Source organism: Cydia fagiglandana, chromosome 9 (genome assembly GCF_963556715.1).
Source record: "Cydia fagiglandana chromosome 9, ilCydFagi1.1, whole genome shotgun sequence".
In the NCBI taxonomy this organism is placed as follows: domain Eukaryota; kingdom Metazoa; phylum Arthropoda; class Insecta; order Lepidoptera; family Tortricidae; genus Cydia; species Cydia fagiglandana.
Window position 1 is genome coordinate 18,688,570 of NC_085940.1, and position 25,501 is coordinate 18,714,070.

At 39.7% G+C, this 25,501-nt stretch overlaps 1 protein-coding gene across 1 annotated transcript; it reads right to left on the bottom strand.

Moving 5' to 3' along the window:
- Nucleotides 1–4,662: 4,662 nt before the first annotated feature.
- On the bottom strand, nucleotides 4,663–24,108 carry LOC134667525 (lactosylceramide 4-alpha-galactosyltransferase-like). The gene is made up of 3 exons (XM_063524949.1): nucleotides 23,025–24,108; nucleotides 5,651–5,775; nucleotides 4,663–5,091 (listed from the first exon to the last, which is right to left on the bottom strand). Exons 1-3 carry the CDS (start codon nucleotides 23,756–23,758, stop codon nucleotides 4,853–4,855), a joined length of 1,098 nt encoding a protein of 365 aa, XP_063381019.1. The 5' UTR covers nucleotides 23,759–24,108; the 3' UTR covers nucleotides 4,663–4,852.
- Between the last annotated feature and the right edge of the window lie 1,393 nt (nucleotides 24,109–25,501).

Genomic DNA, 25,501 nt, shown 5'->3' on the forward strand with positions numbered 1-25,501 from the left:
TCACACGATATTAGTGAAGATTCCAATAATTATAAATAGATGTCGCTACCAAGACATAGTCTACATAAGTTGAAAAGAAACTTAACTATTCCTCGCGCATTGAAGGATGATCCCTATAATATTTCCTATGTATTTTATGTCTCTCTATATACTACTACTTATAGCCTATGACAAAGACTGTAGGTTTTTTAATTAAAAAAAAATGTCAGGAAAAAACCACGCAAGACATTATAATCTCTTATTTATTGAAGAAAAATTTTAAACATCATTATTCATCATTTTATTGATCTGAACATATAGGTACTTGCATTATACACATACGGATTATATTGTATAGTAAGAACCGAACATGTTTTCTAAGCGGTAAAAAGGGTCTAGCAGTATGGAAGGTAGAGATACACTTACTTCTACACTCCATATCTAGCAGGCTAAGCGAACAAGAAGTGCCCCCAACTCGGAGTCCAACGACGGATTTGGTCATTCTTTCAGGTGGTGTACTGGCAGGTTCTAAGAACTCTCTATGCTTAATATCAGTCCTCGATCTTCTTTAGTTTTCGAGTTATTCAGGATAATGTAAAATCATCAGTGTATCATTGAAAGGGTCATATTTTGTAAACCGTTCAAGTTAGATTAACCAAACAAAATTATATTTTACAACAATAAAATAGACTACAAAATTAATATGTTTAACCTGCATCATGTCCTTATACTTCATTATAAAAAAAAAACATTTTATTTTTCTTGTCATTATTTTTTATACTATTCGCGGAGGTACACCTACAAAAAAATATGCATGAGTAGCCACTAATACCCACTATATACACATATAAAAACATTTGCATAAATCTTCGTGCGTCATGTCAAAAAAAAAACATTATCGAACAAGGATCTCGAAAACGGCTCTAACGATTTCGATGAAATTTGCTATATGGGTGTTTTCGGGGGCGATAAATTGATTTAGCTAGGACTTATCTCTGGGAAAACGCGCATTTTTGAGTTTTTTTATGTTTAGAGCCGTTTCCGAGATCCTTGTTCGATAATGTTTTTTTTTTTGACATGACGCACGAAGATTTATGCAAATATTTTTTTTTATATTTTAGTCAGCCTTATTACCAACCACCAAAAGTATTATGCTGATGGCCTCCTGCGAACACCTAAGTTCGCAAATTGCGGGCATCTTTCTCTCTAATTACGCCTTATTTGGAGTAAATGAGCAAGATGCCCGCAATTTGTGAACTTCTGTGTTTGCGGTTTGCGAACTCTGAGGGTCAAAATTGCGTTGCTTTTCTTGGCACATTTTACGAAACTATTAACCCATGGAGCGCCCTACTATCACATGTGTGCTGGTAACTAGTATAGGAGTTCCATACTACGGTAATTTTGGGACGCTCCATGGGTTAATAGGACAACTTTTACTTTAGAATAAACTGTAAGTACCTGCGTTTTTAGTTTGTATCGGTTGAGTATACCTACGTCGCTTTTCCGGTTATTTGCCGGATTGGTGTATACATGTATAAAGTTGGTCAAGCAGATCTTGTGAGTAGAAAAAGGCGGCAAATTTGAAAATTATCGGCGCGAAGGGATATCGTCACATAGAAAATTTGAATTTCGCGCCTCTTTCTACTGACACGATTTGCTTGACCAACTATAATTAGATAAATATGGTTTCAAGCGCGGTGATAAATTGGCGAAAAGACAACGCAGTAAGGAGCAACCATAGTAATAATCTAGTACATAAAAAAAAAGACAAATAAAAATTTGCTGTTTATTATTTACTAAAAAAGAATACCAAAACAACTCTTCCCCTACAAATCATCATAAAAATACTCAGAGCCCGCGCACGGCTACAGTGTGCGTTTTAAAGTTGGTCAAGCAGATCTTGTCAGTAGAAAAAGGCGGCAAATTTGAAAAATATAGCCGCGAAGGGATATCGTCTCAAAGAAAATTTGAATTTCGCGCCTTTTTCTACTGATGACTGACAGTGACAAGATTTGCTTGACCATCTATATTTATAAAGGAGCTACCTACCTCAGCGCTCAGCGCAACATAAAATAGTAGAAAATAAATGAGGGCGCCACATTCTTCGTAACTGTCACATTTTTGACGTAAAATCATAAACTTCGTAAAATGCTTACACATGGCAACAATTTTGTATCGAAATTAAATAAAATGGAACTAAACCCATTTTATTTAATTTATACTATTTTATGTCGCACTATATACATTGTAAATTACGCAAAACTCTAAGGGCATACTGCGAACACCAGCGAACACCGAAGTTCGAACGCGAACCACAGAGCTCAAGCCGGTCCCTCATCTGTATGCGCGGGGTCTATATGTAATTTAACTCACAATCTCAATATTAGCTCAGTATCTTTGGTCCAACTTGCATTTAAATGCTTAAGTTTTTATGTTGTCGATAAACCATCATTACCAATATACAACGTCCACAGCACAAGATGGTCTGAGTTCTTCTGAGTACAGTTTACGCTAGCATATTGTATCAAACATTAATCAGTGGCGGATTTGCAGTGTTGGCCGGCCTAGACCCCAGAGGGCCTACCGCGAACCACGTTCGACGTCTTGCCTCTCTGTCGCACTTGTAAATACGTACGTAAGTGTGACAGGGAGGCAACACGTCGAACGTGGTTCGCGGTAGACCCTCAGGCCCTGTAGTAACTTACTATCCGCCCCTTTCTCAGCACCCATCTATAGACTGCCTTGCGGCCGCCCCTAAGGGCTCCTCTACACGATGGGCCAACGCCGGCCACTCCAAGGGACGCATGTATGCGTTAGAGGGAGCAAGTGATATTGCTATCTCATTCTACCGCATGGCTGTGTCCCTTGGAGTGGCCGGCGCTGGCCCATCGTGTAGAGGAGCCATAAGAAGTATCTTGCCGCTCTAGGCCCAGGTCTACTGGGCCTAACGGCTCGGCCACAACATTGCGCGACTGGCGACGACGGCAACCATTGGTGGGAACGAAAGGTCCGATCGCTGTGTCTCGCTCCAACCTATGGTTGCCGCCGCCGCCGTCGCTAGTCGCGCAATGTCGTGGCCGAGCCGTTAGGCCAAATCCGCCCGCCACTCCATTAAACATGGGATAAATAACTGGAGAGTTACTTGTATATACCCTATATTTTCTAACATATCTCGTAGATCCCTAAATATCATTATAGCTATAAAACATTTTCCGATATTGCTTAAAAATCTGTAGTAGTGTAACATTCATATTTTATGTACATACTTATAAAACTCTATTTGTACCATGTAAGTATATGTACAAAGAAATGACGAATGTCAGAAAAAGAAGCGGCATGATTGAATATAATTCTACCTTCCCACTTGAGCCAAGAATTCAAAACCTTCCGTTTTAAGCCTTATTGGGATTGGCAACTACATATTTTAAACTAGGTATACAATATTAGTCACATTTCTTTCTTATATCCCACTAATAAAAAGTCACACTCAATGTATCATTATCATGTTACTTAAAGGGGCCCACTGATTCAGTTCGCCGGACGATATCTGCCTGTCAATTTAACGCAAAATTTGACAGCTCCGAACAACTGACAGGCTGATTTCGTCCGGCGAACTGCATGGTAATGCGTGTGCCCCGTAATACTCTTTAGCACAATAGTTTTACCTTCTTAATAATACCTACCTAAGTAATTTAACCTTTCAGGACTGTGGTGCTTGACATGATTATTATAAGACGCCGATTTATGATTATAAATGGTGTGCCAAACCATAGTCTGTCAAGCCATTTTCGTCAGTAGAAAAAAGCGGCAAGTTCCCCGTTCGAACGAGGCACAAACCAATACGTAGACGTTTCCGATCTACTTTTCGCAAAAAAAAATTAAAAAGTTTGGAAAAAAAGGTGTAAAAAATTAGAGCAATGCATACACACCAGGTGGTTCGGCAATCACGGCTTTACGTGGGATTTGCGAACTATAGCTGGTCAAGCAAATCTTGTCAGTAAAAAAAGGCGCGAAATTCAAATTTTCTATGAGACGATATCCCTTCGCGCCTACATTTTTCAAATTTGCCGCCTTTTTCTACTGACAAGATCTGCTTGACCAAGTATATGTCTGGAGTGGATTTCTATGTTATAGTTGGTCAAGCAAATCTTGTCAGTAGAAAAAGGCGCGAAATTCAAATTTTCTATGAGACGATATCCCTGCGCGCCTAGATGCCGCCTTTTTCTACTGACAAGATCTGCTTGACCAAGTATAAATCCATATATCTATGTGACTGTAAAAATTAAGTTAAGTTTGGTTAAGTGTAGCAGTTTAAGTATGTGTCAATTTCCATACTTTCGTACATGATTAGGTATCTAATCTAATCTACCCCGTATACCTAAGTAAATTTTCGGTAGGTATATCTACCTACCGAAAATTACGTTATCATTGATAGGTAAGTAAACGGAAAATTTATCTATTGGGACTTGAATATCCTCAGTTTAGATAAGCCAATACTGATATGGTAGTCCTAAGAATTTATCTGTTTAATGTGTAAAAGGTAATTTTAAATGAAATAATCTCGCAAGCTAGATAAATAAATCATGTCATTTGTATTATTACCTAATCTTTATATTAAAATATAAAAAAATATAATGAATATCTTTTAATGATCATGAAAGGCAGAACTAATGAAATTCAATATCTTTTGTAAGCTTTTAATCCTGTAAAGAGACGAGTATGCCGAGTATAGAGATAGAGAGTCAGTCGAAGTGGTATCATAAACGTCATACTTCTATGAAATTATCGCTTTTAAAATAACACTTGCACAGTCTGTGCTAGCAAAATCACTGTCAAGTTACCTTGGTCTAACTCTAACACCTTAGATTCACGGTTACTTCTGAACAGGTAGTATAAAGTCTTTGCCATATAAATTATAAATGCTGGGACAGTATTTCCTTGCCAATTTAGCATAAGGAGAGTCCTTATGTACTGCGAGGTGACCTGTCAGTTTGTTCCACACGTGGAAAATGTAAGCGGTGTCTTCTAATTTAATTTCGCCCGGCTCGAAGTATTCCCAGCCTTTCCAGTATTCCACCGGGTAGAAGAACTGGGGACCGTACACCTCGAAACCTGGAAAAAAAAGTAAGTCTTAAAAACAACTGTTTAAGGTTGGTATTCCACTGTCCAATTTCTTGGTCCTAATTGCTTTGCGTCTTGCTCTCTCACTAAGCTAAATGTGAGACGCAAATACACATTGGACAGGTGTAGTATAGGCAATGACGTATCATTGGCTCGTTGTTTATACAGAAAAGAAACGTCCCTTAGCAATAACATTGACTTATTGCACCGGCCAAACAACTTTTCATGGCATTTTTGCTAGTGCGATCTTAGTAATAGCTCCTAGTCCCGAGTTTTACGACCACTGTTCTAAGTGTTGCAAATATGGACACGGTGAAATATAACTCCCCAGTCATCTTATTGAGCCGGTTTCCATGCATTGTGGTTACATTCTACGAACTGATCGACGCGACGCTTGGTGTTGCCCTTGTGAATCTCGTACCCTGAGGGCCTACCGCGAACCACGTTCGACGTATTGCCTCTCTGTCGCACTTGTGAATTCGTAAGTAAGTGCGACAGGGAGGCAACACGTCAACCTCTAAACCTATTGTAGTCGGAGCTTATGTCTTACCGTTGCAAGTAGCGGCGGACATTTGGCTGAGGTTGCTGGTCGAGCACTGCTGCTTGAGGATGCGCGTGATCACGCCAGGCCCGTTGTAGCCCCACACGTCGCCTCTGTAGTTGTTCTTCATATCCCTGAAACCGAATACATTTCATATGAATAATTAAATAATTCAGCCTATATACGTCCCACTAATGGGCACAGGCCTCCTCTCATGCCCGACCGGGCTTGGTCTTTAGTCCCCACGCTAGCCCAATGTGGATTGGGGACTTCACATACACTTTTTGAATTTCTTCGCAAATGTATTCAGGTATTCAGGATCTTTTCCTTCACCTATAAGCTAGTGGTAAATATCGAATGATATCTCGTACATAAGTTCCGAAAAACTCATAGGTACGAGCCAGGATTTGAACCCGCGATCTCCGGATTGAATGTCGGACGTCATATTCACTCAGCCACTACCGCTTTTTAATATATTAAACCATTAAAATTATCGTCCATTGCTGGTCCATCAAGTATTAAACATTGACAATGACGATCAAAAATGTCCGCGAAGGAAATTTCCTAGCTGTGTAGCCGGGTCACGATATCGCTGTCGTGTAAACTCATCACTGACAAGAAATCGATAGCCCACCTGCCGGTAATTGGTTATGGAGTTCATATTGGTCGCGTGCGGCAATATCGACCCGGCACGCTCCCGTCATACCGTAGTGCACTTTTATAATTTCATTCATTCCCAAGTAGCACAGATAGCTCTATAACTACTCACTTTTAGTTCTATCTAACGCTCTGTGCGTATTAAGACACTTATAACAGCACACTCGTGGTCCTACAGCTGTATAATAGATTTCAGTGATATTTATATAGCTTAGGGCTGATTAAAAGCTGCATTACGGCTCTGAAAACTACCATTAATACGCAAAGAGTGATATAAAGGTATATTTGCTACGAACCTATACAGCTTTAAGGGTTATGAAATGCTTTAACCGTTATAAGGTCTGTTTAGTGGATAAAATTACGCCATGTGCTGTATAAGGAGGTAATTGTGGACTTTTATTACGTTGACTTATTAAGGGAGCACAAGTGAACTATTATGAAGCTAATAGATGTATAATGGAAAACATGTGGCACATTATACAGCTTTTCGCTTAACATGTTTACCGCTAAGCAGCTTTTATTACGCTGACTTTTAAGGGACCACGAGTGAACTAATATGAAGCCAATAGACGCATAATGGAACACCTGTGGCGCATAATACAGCTTATCGCTGAACGTGTTTACCGCTAAGCAGCTTTTATTACGCTGACTTTTTAAGGAAGCACGAATGAACTATTATGAAGCCAATAGACGTATAATGGAACATACGTGGCGCATAATACAGCTTATCGCTGAACATGTTTACCGCTAAGCAGCTTTTATTACGCTGACTTTTAAGGGAGCACGAGTGAACTAATATGAAGCCAATAGACCTATAAATGAAACACATGTGGCGCATAATACTGCTTATGACTGAAGATGTTTACCGCTAAAGCAGCTTTTATTTTGCTGACTTATTATAAGGGAGAACGAGTGAACTGTTATGAAACCAATAGACGTATAATCGAACACATGTGGCGCATAATACGGCTTAGCGCTGAACATGTTTACCGCTAAGCAGCCTATTTTACTACCATTGAGACTGTGTGTATAGCGGCTATTTAAACGTTCACAAGACGCCTTATAACTGTTTAGAGGTTCACTAGTGTATCGAAAGAACGACTTGGACTTTATAGTGGTTCACTTAAGTATCTTAATCAGATATATAACAGTCGTATGCTGCATATTAGAATTTTAACGGTTCACGTTGCTTTTTAACATTGACCGCCATTTTATTGTATATAACCTACAAAATTTAAATTACTTTTCCAACTTTTAAGGGCAACAATAACGTTTTGTGCATGAGTTCTTAACCTAAATCACTAGTTTAGCACTTCCTATAACGTATTATTAACTTTTTATCTCATAATTCCGTCCAAACCACTAAAGTAGTTTTTACACAATAGCTTATTTATATCATTAATTTAAATAAATCCTGATTATTCTCGTGGCGCATTGAAATTTTCTTAGATAATGTATATATATAATGTCAATAAACTTGCATTCCCAAACATCTTTCTCACATTAATATATAAAAGATCATGTACTAACATTTAACTACTTAAACACTTTAACAAAATGACTTATGGTGTTGTTGCGCTAAAGGTTTTTGCTTCAATATAAATATGTTTTTTAAGGCAGAGGTGTAAAAGTATGTTAATAATTATCTTTTATTCAGCCCAACGTCAATCTTTCCCGGTATTAGGGCGCACATGTGACATATTAACTGAATAAAGGGTAACTGGTGGTCTCTTACCCAGTCAATATACACCTCTTATAACTCCTGTTACCCCTTATAATTCCATTAAATTGCCGCTACAATGCTCTTAAACAGCTATGTGAACTTAAGGCTGCATAATTTGTGCCCATTTAAGAGTTATAAAAGCTGAAAAGAGGCTTATACAGCTCTTATGCAGCTTTTTTATTCCAGCTTCAAGCGTATTCGTACTTCATTATGCGGCTGCTATATAGCTAATTTGTGCTACTTGGGATTACAGTGCAGACTCTCATAAACGGATTATATTAGGTCAGTGGGGCGAGTGCGTCTTTTCTTACATCGCCCAACGGTAAATAAAAGGTTAAAGACGCTTCGACCATGATCAACATGGTTCTTTAATAAAAATCTACCTAAGTTTCTAATTCAGACGGAACAGCAACCTAATTTCATAATAAAAGTAGGTTCAGTAGGTACATTCGCCATCAGATCGGAGCGGCCAAGGTGCTCACAAATCTGATGTCTGATCTGAATGTCTGTATATCTGAGCTCTAGGTCTCTCTGCAATGAATACCTACCTAATACCTATACTAACAAAACTACTAATATTTTACTTTAATTATCGCCATTTATTTATATTGCACCCTATTACGACTAAACAATACACCATTTCATTAGCATAACGCACTTACGAGTATCATTAGAATGTGGAGCGCTCCGTCATGGAGTCATGATATCACGAAACATCTATTTAACAGAGCCAGATTCAGATTTAAACATTTTGTTACGGTTTTGATCTTACTTTAATTTGACCTTGAAGATCTCTTACAGTCTGACAAAAAAGACTAGAAATTAAAAAGTGGCAATACTGTATAGTGTCGTCCCGTTTTCTTATATAAATTTATTTGAAAGGGACGACACTACAGTATTGCTTTTTTTAATTTATACTCTTTTTTGTCAGACTATACGCTGGTGCATGTGAAATGAAGTCAAAGACGTGCGTGCGCGGCAATCAACAAGGTCCAAGATAATCGTCGCGGTCGTGTCAAAACCAGTTCAAAAGCATAACAAATTGAATCGGAGTCCAATTCAGCGCTAATCACTACAATTTTTCGTTACTTACCTATTAAGCTTCTACCTCTTAGTATTTTCGTTACAGGAGCACGTTTTATCACTACTAAGCTACGGTTAAAGCGATACGTTGGAGCCCAAATAGTGTATAGTTTTCTTAGTATATGTAGCGAATGATTCATAGGGGCAACACAACAATGGATGTAAGATGTAATTGACCCTTATAGGTAGTGCAATTTACTTAATGCAAACAATTAGGCGAGAGTTTAAAATGGTCTCAATTGAAGTTATCTTTAGTTTATGATGATTCATTTATTATGATATGACAAACTGACATATTATTATTTAAACAAAAGCTTAAAGGGGCCCTATTGTTCTTAGACAAGTGAACACACAGAATAGATAACAGAACCTACTTATTAGGATTATGTAGGTATACAGAAATGTGGTTTTTCATCAGAGAAGGGTCCCTACTCTATTAGAAAGCCACAAATGTATTTAATAAAACCGAAAAAGATTGAGCGATACAGGACTGGGGGCCCAGACTAGATGTAATTTGTCATCGACAAAAACGTAATGGCTCCTCTACACGATGGGCCAACGCCGGCCACTCCAAGGGACGCAGCTATGCGTTAGAGGGAGCAACTGATATTGCTATCTCATTCTACCGCATGGCTGCGTCCCTTGGAGTGGCCGGCGTTGGCCCATCGTGTATGAGGAGCCATAAAAGGGGCCCACAGATTACCAGTTCGCCGGACGATATCAGCCTGTCAGTTGTTCGGAGCTGTCAAATTTTGCGTTTAACTGACAGGCTGATATCGTCCGGCGAATGGTAATCAGTGGACTCCTAAACGAAAAGTAACAATACACTCCTTTTTTGGACGGTCGTGTAAAATTCTATATTTGGATGCATACCTACATTATTTCAGTTTCAAATTGCGTTTTCTATCTACAACTGGCATCTTGGCTAGGTCTCCTGGAAAGACATACTCGTCTAAGTACTTAATTTCTTTTTCTATATTATTCAATTATTTAGTAACTAAGTAGGTACTTAGTAAATAACTAATGTTCGATTCCTCCTTGGCCTGCCTACTATGATATGTATGATCGATATTTCTATTAGAAACGATTATGTTCAATTCAAGGCTCCTGTCAATTAAATTAATTTTATAATCGTCCACTCTAGAAGGTTCCATACTTACAAACTAAATACTATACATATAGGTAATACCTATAGGTACAGTCACCTGCAATAATATGTTACACAACGAAGACCGTAAAAAGATCTGGCGCGATCATATTTGTAGAGCCATAAGCGTGTCACATATTTTTGCGGCCTTAGAAAAGTAACATATATTGCATTGATTGTACCAGGGTTGCAACTACATTGTTGAAATACATGATCTCAATGACTGTGCCAGCGTATTGCAATGTCGTCACAGAAATGCGACCATAATAGACGCAACTCCTAGTCACAACCGCCTAATGGCTCATAAGCTGCACTAGTATATTTTGACCCCTGAATTCGCAACAACTATTTGTTAACAGAGGTTTAGTTATATTGGTTCTATGACAGTAGCCTGTCAAACAAAAGTTAATGACAGTATTGTGTTCATCTAACCATCAGTGAACTCGTTTTTCTCTATCCATCAATATAAGTTATAACTTATAACGTACGGTTGTCATACCTACTATTTGTATAGAAAAGTGGATACTTATGTTAGGGGACCGACTGTACATATAACTCTTTGCTTTTTTACCTTTTCACGGTAAAAATAATCTCTAAATTAAATTTGACATATAGATAAGCTGCCCCGGCGATAGGTAGGCGGAGCCACGTGCAAAGACTGCAAAGTAAGGTTATAGGTTCAATTCGGGATGCGCTTTTCGTGTTTATATTCTCCAGTTAGCAGTAACCTAGTCCAAATAGGTACTTGAAATACATACAATTGTTCAAATATGAGAAGGATCGGCCTGGAGGTTAAGGGAATTAAAACGGATCAAATCAAAATACTTTTACTTAATATGTCGCGAGGTCTCTGTACGGGGCGAACTACATACCTCCTAGTTTCTATATCTACCTAATGGTCAGTTGATGACAGTTGGTCAGGGCTGCGTGATGAATTGATGATCGATGACTAATCACGTAGTAAACGCCATGACCTTGTCTTGTTGCATGCCATGTACGTTTCTGAAGGAGTTTTACCACACTTTTATCGTTTTTAAAATTACAGGGTGTAAGGCTGCATTTCGACCACAGATGTGCGAGGATGTGTTTAGAGCGATGTGTTTGTTAAGAATCACTTCATTTGTTTTCCTCGCTCAGCGTATGCGTGATTCTATTGGCCCCTAAATCACATCCCTCGCAACGCACCCTTAACAAGTCAAAACTTTACTGACATTTGTAGAATCTTAAAAAAAAAGCTAAGTCCGATTTTTTCAGATACGTAGGTACCTATTCTATTTCACCATCTGTGAGTAGGTATTTCAAGCTGACTTTTGATTAAGTTATTTAGTCCATTGATTGACCGGAATAGGAAAGTACCTAATAATTTATCATAGTTCGAGTAAATAAGTACCGTGGTCTACCTACTTCAATCAACCCAAATGTTTTTCCCATTATCATTAATTATAAATAATTTCATGTTTGGCATTATTGGAACTCGTATAAAGGATGACTCACGCTAGACCGGGCCGTGGCCGGACCGGAGCGGGCCGGAGCGAGCCGACACATTAGCTGTCAGGAGCGCCACCGTGACCGGGCCGTTCCGGGGCCGGGGCGTCATCAGGGCCACCCGACACTAGTTTATTACTTTAACACTAGTGCTGTCCGAGCAATGTCATTTATTCATTGCATCCATGGTATTTTACAAAGGTTTTTAAGTTTAGTGGGCACTGATTACCAGTTCGCCGGACGATATCAACCTGTCAGTTAAACGCAAAATTTGACAGCTCCGAACAACTGACAGGCTGATATCGTCCGGCGAACTTGTACTTAAAGGGGCCCACTGATTATCAGTTCGCCGGACGATATCAGCCTGTCAGTTAAACGCAAAATTTGACAGCTCCGAACAACTGACAGGCTGATATCGTCCGGCGAACTGGTAATCCTTTTAATCTGTGGGCCCCTTTTGTTAAATAGTTTTCCTACTAACTAAATATTATAAAACGTGTAGGTACTAATATGTCAGTACGAGTGATATGCATATAAAGTACCAGACAGTTCCGTTTCACAAGTCGAGCATTGTCCTGTTATCTCAGGATGTGATGGTATACCAAACCCACTTACGCAAACAAGATAACGAATGACCGGGCTTACTTATGCCGTTTAATAATCTAATACTTTAACTGTTGGGATTATGCATAACTGATAAGTTGATAACACAACGCTAGGGTTGACAGTTATCGGAGTTTAACTAGCCTCCGCTCACCACCTTACCACAGAAGAAATAATAGTACTACCGTACAGAAAGGACACTTCCTACAAACCCGAAGTTTGACAGCGATTCAGGGTCGAATCATGCTATCCCTTTCTAATATATAGCACTATCCCTTTCGGCTATTTAGGGTTGACAAAATTCTAGTGATTATCGTATCTGTGGTCGTGCACGCACAAGGAAGTCAAGTGGTGCCAACCCTAATAATTGCTCGGAGCTATGCTGAGCCGAATGGTGCCGAGTTCGACCGAAGTCAGGAGTGTCTCCCCACTGACCTTACTTGACCACATCCGTTAACACCTACGTCCGTGGTAGTTTTAATTTTAAAGTCGGACCTTTGCCCGAAAAATTAACCGAAGGGTGACTCCGATGCCTTGGACGCGTCATGCGCCAGGAATCCGAACACAAGACACGTAAGGTGCTGGTTACATATTAGAATCCCGAAAATCGATTTCTATGGAAGCACCATACGTGATCAGTACGGTTACCATCAGTTTGTCACTGACATAAACGCCGTCGAGAACGTAATTTACTTTCTATACATCTCTCTCGCACTCGCATATTAGTGCAAACGGGATGTATAGAAAGTAAATTACGTTCTAGACGGCGTTTTATGTCAGTGACAAACTGATGGTAACCGTACAGTTGATCACCGATCAGCCGTTATAGGAAACGAGATTGCGTACGCCTCGGCCCGGGCTCGGCTAGGTCTGTTAGAGTGAAGTATTAAGAATGACTCACCTAGACCGGGCCGGAGCTTCCGGAGCTTCGTTTTCTATGGAGAGCATCACGTGATCACCGGGGCTCGGGTGTGGCACGGTGCGGGCCCGGCCCGGTCATAGTCCTGACGTCCCGGAGGCTCCTGACAACCCGGGGACTCAATTTTTAGGGTTCCGTACCCAAAGGGTAAAACGGGACCCTAGCTATTACTAAGACTACGCTGTCCGTCCGTCCGTCTGTCACCAGGCTGTATCTCACGAACCGTTATAGCTAGACAGTTGAAATTTTCACAGACGATGTATTTCTGTTGCCGCTATAACAACAAATACTAAAAACTTTATAAAATAAAGATTTAAGTGGGGCTCCCATACAACAAACGTGATTTTTGACCAAAGTTAAGCAACGTCGGGCGTGGTAAGTACTTGGACCGTTTTTTTTTTGCATTATGGTACGGAACCATTCGTGCGCGAGTCCGACTCGCACTTGCCCGGTTTTTACCACCCGTAGGTGGTATTCCTTGTTTGAGATCTTTGTCCAATATGCATTGCGTCTAGCGGGAGTCATCCTTTAGTCCTTAAAGACCTTAAAGTGCGTGCGTGCGGTTAGTTATGGTACTTACTGTGCACTTTTAAGAACTTGCAATTGCAATGGTAGTAATAACTGTGGCTTGCAGTAAATAAATCGTTTTTCAACCAATTTTCTTTATGGTTATAAACAATGAAGGCAAATATATGGCTTTCCTTAGGGGCTATTCATAAATTACGTCATTTCAAATTAGGGGGGGGGGGGTCTGGACATCGGATGACGGTAGCATGAAGTAGGAGGAAATGGGGTCATTTGAAGCATGATTTTTGGATGATTATAGGGGGGGGGGGGGTCAAAAATCCTCAAAAATCGATGACGTAATTTATGGACAGCCCCTTTATGTGATGAGTTGATGACAAGTAGGTAGTTAAATTAAATATATGACATAAACCACCACTACTCTGCACTACTCTATCATCATCATTGGCCTATAACATCAATAAGATGATGGTTTAAACAGCGTCCATAAGAGTGCGCACATAGGTTGATTTGCCCGATTTAGGCGGCCAAAATTATTTTATTGTCTAAATCATGTCTAAATAGGATATAAAATACGGAAAAATGTTTTTTTCTTAAAAGGACTTTATATTATCTTAATTAAATAAAAAAAAATGTACAAAAATTAAAAAATAAAATTAAATAAATTATAAAAGAATATATTAAAAATGTACATTTAATCTGACATGCATTTAAATTACTTATAATAAACAAAAATCAAAAAATAGTTTATATTTTCTTAAAATAATCTTAAAAATATGCTACAAAACAACAAGAACAAAACAACAAATTACATTTATCTACATACCTACATAAAAATAAACAAAATGCGTTAAGTATCAGCATAATAGAGGGACAACAAAACAATACAACTAAAGATAACTTTGTTTTCCGCTTACTGCTCCTACACTTAGATTAAAAATTGTTTTATTAAGGTAGGGCACTCAAGGTCTATTAACACATATAATATTATTATATTATTTTTGTACAAGACTGTTTGTTGCCTAAATAAATAAAAAAAGATAGTTAAACATATTCATTTTCCTCACTTTCAAAACATTCCTGATTCGGCATATATGGTTCGGCAGACATCAAAAGTTCGATTGTCTCCGGCAGAAATGCTTTGCGTGAGGAATTGAGGATGAAGTATGTTGCATTGGTTTCGTACAACTAATGAATGGATCTGATGTCAGTAAAAGTCTATTATATACATCTAAATTACACTGATTCCTTAACACCACAAACATACATCACAAAGACTGTGACTTCAGGTAAACTATCCGTACCTAGAATTAATAATTACTACGGGGATAGAACCCTTAAGAAAAGAATTCCATACTTACTTAATAGTTTGCCTGAAGCCATAAGACGTGAAAATAATAAGCCTAAATTTAAAACTATTAAAAAACACTACCATAATATATTGTAATAATTTAAACTTTAAGTACATACCATTTTATATGTTATTAAGTTAATAACTAGAGACTGATGACCCCGCAGTCAACCTCACTGATGAGTTTTGCGGGGCTATGCCTATCTTTAAGAATATCTTGTGTTTTATTAAATAAATAAATAAACTGCTCCCTCGAAAATTTCCTCGCTAAGTTTAGCCGGTACGCCCTGAAATGTTTATTGCGGGCTTCTGCTGCTTCTTCAGACAACTGTCCAATGGGTACTCGTAAAAGAGCGTTTTCAATGATTCGTCCTCCATGCATTAAAATTTTGTGCATGGTTGGAGTCATTGGGTGCCATCCATATAATTCGACGTATAATTTAGCCGTGTCATAAGCGTATTTGTCATATTTTTCAATATTTATCCTATAACCACTTGATATGGTTTCTCAGATACAGTTAGTTAGTACTTACAAACTAAACACACACATGTTACTAACTAAACATTGCTGCCGCTCCTAAACGCTTCCGGTGCAAAAGTGCCCATAATACTCGCGGCATTGCCGCGCTGGATGGCTATGGATAGCCTTTGCACCAGAAACGACTCGGAGCGGGGGTCCTCTCCCTTCTGCCTAAGTCGACGGCCTATGTCGCGCACCATGTTTTTTCGCGTCCGCCCCCCAGTAGCCCGCCGTTTCTACCGCGAAAGGGACAAAAATGTAACCTGCTCCCAAGGGGGCATACTTCTGCTGGTTCACTGCAGCCTGAGATTCGGCCGCCGCTCCAGCCGCGCGCACCGTGCGACTGATATGCGAGGCGGCGAAGGTGCTGACACACGTAGCGTCCCACACCAAGCACCGCCCTCTCTCCCACGGTACGAGCGTTAGCCCATCAGGCCTTTGGCCATCCGTGCGACTAAGGCCTGGAGGCTCGAGTACCGGCGGAATGCCCGCCGACCTGAGAGCCCTCTGAACTATATCGTTGAGGGCATGGTGACGCGGGTGCCTGCCAGCACAACGCCGGCAACTCAGAGCGTGGTGACCGTTGGCCCCCACCATGGTACCGCAAATGCAAATATGTGGTTCACATACCTTGCAGCCCGGCGGAGAGCAACGGACACCCGCAATGAGTCACTATCCAGCAGGGTGCCTAATTGTGGAGAAGGCAGCGCATGCAACCATGCCCCGGATTCTGACTGCGATACAGCCAGAAGTCTTGCGTGATCCGTGCCCACAGCATTCCCAATAAGTCTGTTCAGCGTGGCCTTACACCCCACGTCATCCCACGCCCGCTGAACCTTCGGGTTTTCCGGCACGTTTGCTCCAAGATTGAGAGCCAACCACTCCCTCAGCGCATCGGCCATGAAATGTATGCGATGCATGTATGCTCGCCCTGTCGCCGTTCAAGGATAAAATATCAGCAACAAGGTCCGCCACCCCATGGGCCGACGCCAAGAAGGCCGGCAGACTAACGTCCTGGATACGTCGCACCCCAATGCCCCCATGCCGGACCGGCAAAGCCGCCTGCCTCCATTGGTCATCGCTGAGAGAGACGTTGACAACCGCCTCAAACGTGGCTTTAATGGTGTCGTCGAAGGAAGTTATTTCGCCCGGGAACTGCCAAATTGGGGATTTACGTAGCAGGTACGTCATTTTCGGGACGGCAAAGCACTTTTGCATTAGGACCAAAGCTATATGCGGACTTATTTCTTTGAGACGCTCGCCAGCGAGCTGAAGAAGATCTCTGCTCACCCGTAGCGCTTCAGGAACTGCGGACGGAAATATCGGAGTCCCCAATAAATAAAAAGAGTTGGTGTCTAGCTGCCTGAGGCCAGGAAGTAAGGAAGAGAAACGAGGGAAAAGACAAGAAGACTCTGGCCCACAGGGGAAGAACTCACATTTAGAGGTATTCACCTCCAGCCCCAAATCCCTTAGATGCGGCAAAAGGATAAGTAAGTAGGTTTCTCAGATTACTTTCAGTCTAAAAATTAATTCGTAGCTTATTTGTGTGATTGAGATCACACAGCTAATTCTGGATTCTCGAAAAACCTTCTGCTGGTATTACCATCGTTAGTATTCCCAAAGTTAGCCTTTGGCATATCAATTAATAATCCAGTCTCAATTCTGAACCTCTGTTGTATTTCTTTTTTTCTCTCTTCCTCTAACTTTTTTCCTCTTGTGTTCTCTTCTGTCTATATTTTTATACAGGCAATTTATAGGCCATATGTAAAATACTTTCTAAAAACCGAATCCTTGCATGTAACACTGACAACCCGAAATCCAAAGCTTCAGGACACACCACATTCTTCTTGCTCAAATCATTGAAGTCCTTTGATTGAGCTCCACATGTGTAACACTTAGTCGTACATTTTGTATCTGTTGCAGCGTTACAGACCTTTCCATCAACCATGGTCATTTTTAAAATGTGACGAAATGAATATTCGTTTTCGTGTACGTTAACAGTTGATTAATTCAATAGAGCAACAGCATTTTGCAGATAATCAATCTCTTCTTTTGTCACATCTGTAGTCTCCTTTACGTAACGAAATCTAATTGGACGGCAAAATCGCGTAGAAGACGGTGTCGGGTTTGTCCAGTCCATATGACTTTTTTGTAATCTTCTCCGCAAACTATTTGTAGAGGCACAAAAGAACTCATAAATATATTACTATCAGAATCATGCTCGTTATCAAATCTCTTAAACTTCGACTGCTGAGAGCCATCACAACCCCATTTACTAATTAACTTTAACGACTTTCTCTCAATCTCATTAAGTGTTATCAGCACTTCTTCCAAAAACATTGATAAGCGCGTAACAGTTAAGTCAATCAGGGATTGCAAACTTGTCTTTGCGCAGGTAGCCGTTACCCGTAAGGATTCTTTTGGCGTATAGCATTCTTGTTTTGCTTTCAGCAAGAGATTATAACAAGGAAAGTGTTTTTTGTTTGTTGACCTTATTATATCATATTGACGTTTAGTGAGATCGGCTTCTACAAACATCTGAAGCGCTTGTCGAGGTGTCAGTGCATCGGTTGTTTCATTCACTTTCGAGGTCGAGGCAGCTCTTCTGTATCTAGCGCATGTTGGGGAATTGGTAATATCCTTGAGAGCCTTTGAGGCATCCCTTTTCCCACTTGCTTGGAGAACCGATTGCGCAGCATGAACAATGACATCATCAGATATAATGGCACGGACTTTTATATCTGATGATGACGAAAGTTTAAATCAGTGTCGAGATGGTATTTTTAGACCAGAGTTATCACATTGTTACGTAAATACTTTATTCTCATTCTAACAACTGTACCATACCATCTCACTAAATTCCTATCCCCCCTAAACCCGACTACGGGGTTCCTAATCTAATCCTACTATATTGAGTGTGTCGTTGAATCTATGAAATTAATCGACAGATTATCATTGAAAAACTAAAGTTCATATTACCTTTTCAAGTATATAAATCAACGTACCACACATATAAAAATAAACTTTTTATGAGGTTTGAACTTCGGATTTGTCCCAACTCGCCTCATTTTACGGTACTTACCTACTTTAATAAACAAACAGTCACTGAGGCCGAAATTGGTCAAGACAAATCATCATCATTCATAGACTAGGAATCCTCTAGACCGAGTTTAGAGCAATTATTTCATGCAACCGATGATGCCAAAAATGCGGGGGTGCGCGGGACGAGGTGAGTGAAATCCCGTGCCGTGATTGGTCCGTTCAAAGACACTTTCGACTCGAACATGGAGTAAAATTACCGAATGCGTGGCAGAGGGGGTAGCGCGACTATGCTCAGTCTGGAGGATGTTTTGTCTGTGTCTGCTCTGACTAACCATACCTACTGAGACTGAGTGACTAAAGGATTAGTAGGTATTAAGTGAACCCGACGAAACGACTTAAGTGCATTATTGATAAGCCCCCTCCAGACTATGCGCGTGAATCGCGGCCGCGGGCGAAGCCGCGAACGCGAGTGTGGAGTCGATTTCGCCACACTCGCGTTCGCGGCTTCGCGCCGCGATTCGCGCACGAGTGTGGTGTGGAGGAGGCTTTATAATTATACTTTTAACGGAGTCACTATCAAGCTAAGTAGGTATCAGTATGCAGGATATTTTTTTTGTTATTTTCGCAATGAACGTAGTATATATATGAATCATATTTTTTAATCGCGGTGTGATTAAGTAGATACCTACAATGCTTTATCAAATATCAGATACCGATACGTGAATGTAGGTACTTTAAGTACATTGAGTTATTATTAACTATATGTGACATTCCACGGCAAAAGGTACCTTATGGTGGCTGGCGCTTACGTCGCATAGCGCCGCAATAATATTGGTGCGACGTTAATAATAGCGTAAGCGCCAACCGCCATAAGGTACCTTTACCCGTGGAACGTCACATATATAGTATAGACTACTATAGAGTAGCCATTACATTACATACCAAGCAACGAAATTGTCGCAATCGCAAATCGCAACATGTAGCACGCGACCTTACGTCGTAAGCACCGTAAAATGTCGCCGTGACCGTAAAACCATACGTCGTAAGTGCCATTTTGACAGGAAAGTGATCGACAGTTAGGTATGACTTAAACACAACTGAAGTCATGCTTTAAAGTAAGTACAAATTAAGATGCGCCAGAATCTTTGTGAGCTGTCATACTCGAATGGCTTATTAATACTTCCCAGCAAACATTTTAAGTATTTTTTCCTAGGCTTGAAGAAGATTTTACCAATTTAAGTAAATATTACGTCCTAAGTCACCAATTATTTTACGTATTGTACACTTTTACTTCCAAGTCAAAATATAGGGACAATAAAACGTAAATTTCACTTCATAAATACACCATGAAGTCAGGGACTTAGGGGTTGAAAATAAGGCGAAATATTAGGTAAAATTAACCTTAAACCCTGACCAATTGGTCAAATCTACTAATAAGGTATTTTAGGTGTATTTGCGACGTAATTATTACTTATACGGGGACTATGAAGTCACGGACTTAATGGTTGAAAATAAGTCGAATTACTAGGTAAAATTAACTTCGTACCCTGACCAATAGGTCAAATTTACTAATAAGGCCTTTTAGGTGTATATGCGACGTAATTATTTCTTATACGGAGACCATAAAGTCAGGGACTTAATGCTTGAAAATCAGTCGAAATATTAGGTAAAATTAACTTCGAATCCTGACCAATAGGTCAAATGTACTAATAAGGCATTTTAGGTGTATATGCGACGTAATTATTTCTTATACGGGGACCATAGAGACAGGGACTTAATGGTTGAAAATCAGTCGAAATATTAGGTAAAATTAACTGCAAAGTCTGACCAATAGGTCAAATGTACTATTAAGATATTTTAGGTGTATTTGCGACGTAATTATTTCTTAAACGTAATTATTCCTTTAGGTCGTCGATTTTATGTCGATTTAGCTACAAATTTTAGGTAAATGTTACTTCAAATAGATACCAAATTGCGACCATATAGTTAAAATCACTTGTAAAGTACTATCAATACCATAAGGTTGTGCCGCCATTTTCTTTCATTATAACGAGATGCTAAATATGAAATTACATAATTTAACTTGTTATATCTTGAATGGTGCATCTGGGTTGGAAGGTCAGATGGCAGTCGCTTTCGTAAAAACTAGTGCCTGCGTCAAATCATGGGATTAGTTGTCAAGCGGACCCCAGGCTCTCATGAGCCGTGGCGAAATGCCGGGATAACGCGAGGAAGAAGAAGAAGATATGCATTTTGATTTTATAAAATGTTGAAAACTTAAATATTTCAAAAGCCCATCGATAGTTTTGTATGTAAACCTAAAATACTGCACGAAAAAATTTTTTGTGCACTAGATTTCATCGTTCTTCATCTGCGTAATCGGCCTAAATTATTTTACATGACTTAGTGTCCGCCATTATCATTGCACAACTTAAAGTTGTTTTCTTGTTAGACATTTTTGTTTCTGAGTGAAAAGAATATATGTATAAGCGTAATGTTTGTGTCTCTTTTTCTCCTCATCGCGTCTCATCTAAATATTGCATCGCAGAGTAATTATATGGATAAAAATATGTCACAATCACGTCTAAAGGTGGTAAATATTACCAAATTAGTACATTTCAACTACGCGGCAGGTCGTGGTGACGTCGAATCCACGTCGGAAACATGACCTAGTGTTGACCTAATGGTTGTAATCACTAATTTACCGTCAATAAATACGTCGCCGGCACGTGCGTTTTTTCCCCATTTATGTCGACTCGACGTGCCGACGACGTCGATTCGACGTGCCTCATTTTGGTCCCCTAAATTGAGCGACCTAGAATAGGTGCCTTTTTCGGAATATTGACCAAAAATGTTTGCTGGGTTATTATAGACCGACCGCTTAACTCAGTCCTCGCCTGCGCGGTGCGGGCGCCCCGTCGCCCCCGCACCTAGGGTTGCCATACGTCCGGATTTGTCCGGACATGTCCGGATTTTTGACCCTTTGTCCGGATTGCGGCCGGACTTGGCATGTATTTTTAGGAATGACCTTATAAAACTATAATGCGCGCCCAGGGAGGGGGCTACGATACAGTACACCGCAGAGAGCAGCGCGTCGCCGGGGCGTCGTTCAATCTAATACGCCAAATCTCTGCTACATTACGCTATGTATGGCATTACGCTACCGCCTACTTCTTTTTTATGGACTATCGGAAAATACGAGGGTTTTTGTGGAACAAATCGTTCGACACTCGTATTTTATCCCACACGTTCGACTAACGCCCACGCGATTGGGCCGCCGGTACCAGCGCTATGACCATCATTTTTCTTTCCTTCATTACGTACTTAGACCCCAGACGAACCGCCATACTGGTACAAATGACCCAGTAAAATGTGTCACTATCTCCCGGTCTAATTAGGTTTAATGTGGGTTTAATCGAGGCACAATAAGTAACGACATTTAATCTATTTTCGTCCGAAATGCAACAGTCGCATGAGGCCGGGGTTGTTTATTTGCACATCCCTAAATATAGATGAACGTTCAAAGTTCGCGCGTCAGACCCCTTATCTGTTCCCTTGAGAGTAATTAATTAAGTAAATAAATGTTCTCAAATAAATATGTTTTACTTAGCATTAGTAACTTGCCGACTACACTGCGTAATTTATCAATTATCATACATTTAAAAGAATAAGCGCCATCCATAATAGTTGGGGAGCCGACGATGCTAATTAAATGTGTATACTTGGTCAAGCAGATCTTGTCAGTAGAAAAAGGCGGCAAATTTGAAAAATGTAGGCGCGTGGGGATATCGTCCCATAGAAAATTTGAATTTCGCGCCTTTTTTTACTGACAAGATTTGCTTGACCAGCTATAGTTACTCGAGCGTTGTACAGACTTATTGGAATCGAAATATCAGATGATAAGAAGAAACAAAAGTTAAAAGTTATGTAGTTTTTTTACTTTTTTTTCCAGCGAGCCGGAAAGCGTCTACAATTTTTTTTATATCGGGTTGGTGGAGGGTTAAATCATTGTTTAACCTTTTGGAAGCTAATGACCGATATATCCGCACCGCAGGTCTAACGGTAAAGACTGATTAATCAGTTACAGACCACAGATCAACATAGACCTACGTGCATAGCGACCATAGCGTGCATATGCATAAAGTTCAAGTTTTGACACTTCGGTGACGTGGCGTCCGAGTGACAGCTTTTGACACGGCGTCGAAAAGGCTAAAAATAAATAAAGGTTTGAACCTGCCAGTGCCAATATCAGTACTGCATGAAATATTGGCTCGTAAAGTCCATTTATTTTATGATTAATAGGTATTTGAATCATTTCACTAACTTACCTGATGGCCGCCTCAGCAACGCTCCTCCCAAGCTCGTCCCTCGAGAACGCCAGGGCCCCAGCAGCCACCGCCGTGTCCGTCTCCCTCGCCGCCCAGTTCCTCACCAGCGGGTCCAGCGCCTTCGCCACCACCACATCCAAGTCCAAATACACCCCCCCAAACTTGTACAAAGACAGATACCGAAGCACGTCCGATGTATGCGATATACGCCACCGTGTCCGGTTCAAAGCACCACCCGAAACCATACTCTCCAAAGGAGTTCTTTTAGCGTAATTTGTTATATGCACTCTAGATAATCTAATATTTGTAAAGTTACTTAATACTGATAGACTTCCGTTTTTCAAAGTGTTTTTATGCACAGGAGCAGCGAATAGAACGTTTATCTGCCATCCAGGGTGAGCGCGGGCCGCGGATTCTACGGCACATGCTTGCCGTGAATCCAAGTCTCCTTTACAAGACGTTTCGTGAAAGAATATTGAACGGGATGGCGGTTGAAACTCCTCGCTCTCGGCTCGTGGTAAACTATTGTCTAGGTCTATGTAATGGCACGATATATCTTCTAAAGGATCCCAGTGAATAAAGTAAAGGTCTGGGGACAGTGTCTGTAACACTATGTAGCCACAGAGAATCACCAAGACGACGCATGTTAATATCCGCCGGCGTCTTAGTTTGATTATTATTTTGTTAATCATTCTAGCTATCTTATATGTATATAATACACTGTTTTCATACATTAGAGCTGGCAGTCCAGCATTTATATAATCTGTTTAATCCGATCAGCTGTCGGTCATTGGCCTCTTTGAATTTGTATTTACGATTGTTCCAGTATCTCTGCTGCGACACCATCATTCTCTGCAGTACATGTTGAGAGAATCTCGAAAGAAAATCCCGTAGTATTTCATAAATGCGCACACAGCACTATCTTCTTTTTCTTTTGTTTTAATGGCGGTCTAGTCTGGCCATATTTTGGTTGGCTGTATGTTTACGTTTTACGTTCACTTATCACTGCGTTAGTGTCACTGTCGATATTTGAGGAGGGGGACACGATGCGCGCGAACCGCGACCCGGCGCCTACTGGTCTCTTAGACTACGGGTTGCATTTGTTGGTTGTTCGCCGCTGGCTCAAATCATAAGTGATAACGATAAGATAAATAAATAATGATTTATTATTAATGACCTCTACTTCACCGATAATCGCGTGCGATTGGTTATGCATTGCAGAGTTACACCAAGATAAGTCTGCTATTTTGATAGCACACGCAGTGCAGGTATTATTTATACGCCATAATTTTATTGAAGTTTGACGTTTAAAATAACACGTGCACTGCGTGTGCTACAGGGACAGGAACCGGTTAACCGATTAACCGGGGTTTTTCATAGGGTTATTTTAGAAGCGGTTGTAAAAACCCCTACCATAACGGTAACCGTATGATAAGGTAACACTTTGATTCGGTAACCGTATCAGATACGGTTAACCTCTGTTACCGGTAACCGAAATAAAAACCCAGTCTATTCAGTTACCTCTTTATAAGGTTTTTGACTAGTTCAAACGATTGCAATCTTTACGCCCACTTAAATTCAACTTGTTATTGAATAACCGAGGTTGGCATGGGCGATCTATGAAGCCTCCAGCACAAACAAGTTTTTTTGCCGTTCCTTTGCTTATCTTTATACCTACCCCCTACCCGTGTGGTGTGTTCTTATTTTAAATCTTATTATATTATAAATAAAATAATTAAAATAAATAAAGTAAAAGAAATAAATAATGTTAATAAATAAATAATTTAAATAAATAAAATAAATAAAGTAAATAAAGTAAATAAAGTAAATAAAGTAAACAAAATAAATAAAATAAATAAAATAAATAAAATAAATAAAATAAATAAAATAAATAAAATAAATAAAATAAATAAAATAAATAAAATAAATAAAATAAATAAAATAAATAAAATAAATAAAATAAATAAAATAAATAAAATAAATAAAATAAATAAAATAAATAAAATAAATAAAATAAATAAAATAAATAAAATAAATAAAATAAATAAAATAAATAAAATAAATAAAATAAATAAAATAAATAAAATAAATAAAATAAATAAAATAAATAAAATAAATACTTCCGGTCCAGTAATAATAAAATTATAGGTCGTCCGTTTAAAACGAATCCTCAGCCCGCAAGTAGCTACTTCCGAGCCTCGACAATAATGTACTAAAAATGTAGCCAACCAATAAGCAACGGATAATAAAGGTTACCATAACTGAATGAAAACCTGTTAAAAACCCTTAACAATGTTAGGGTTACCGTTTCAATAAACTTACCATTACAATCAGGTAACCGTATGATAGGGTTACCGAATGATAAGGTAACCGAAACGATTGGGTTACCGAATTGATAGGATTAAACGTAGAGGGGTTTTCCGGTCCTTGGTGTGCTATCAAAATCGTTGCAGACTTATCTTGGTCTAACTATAGAC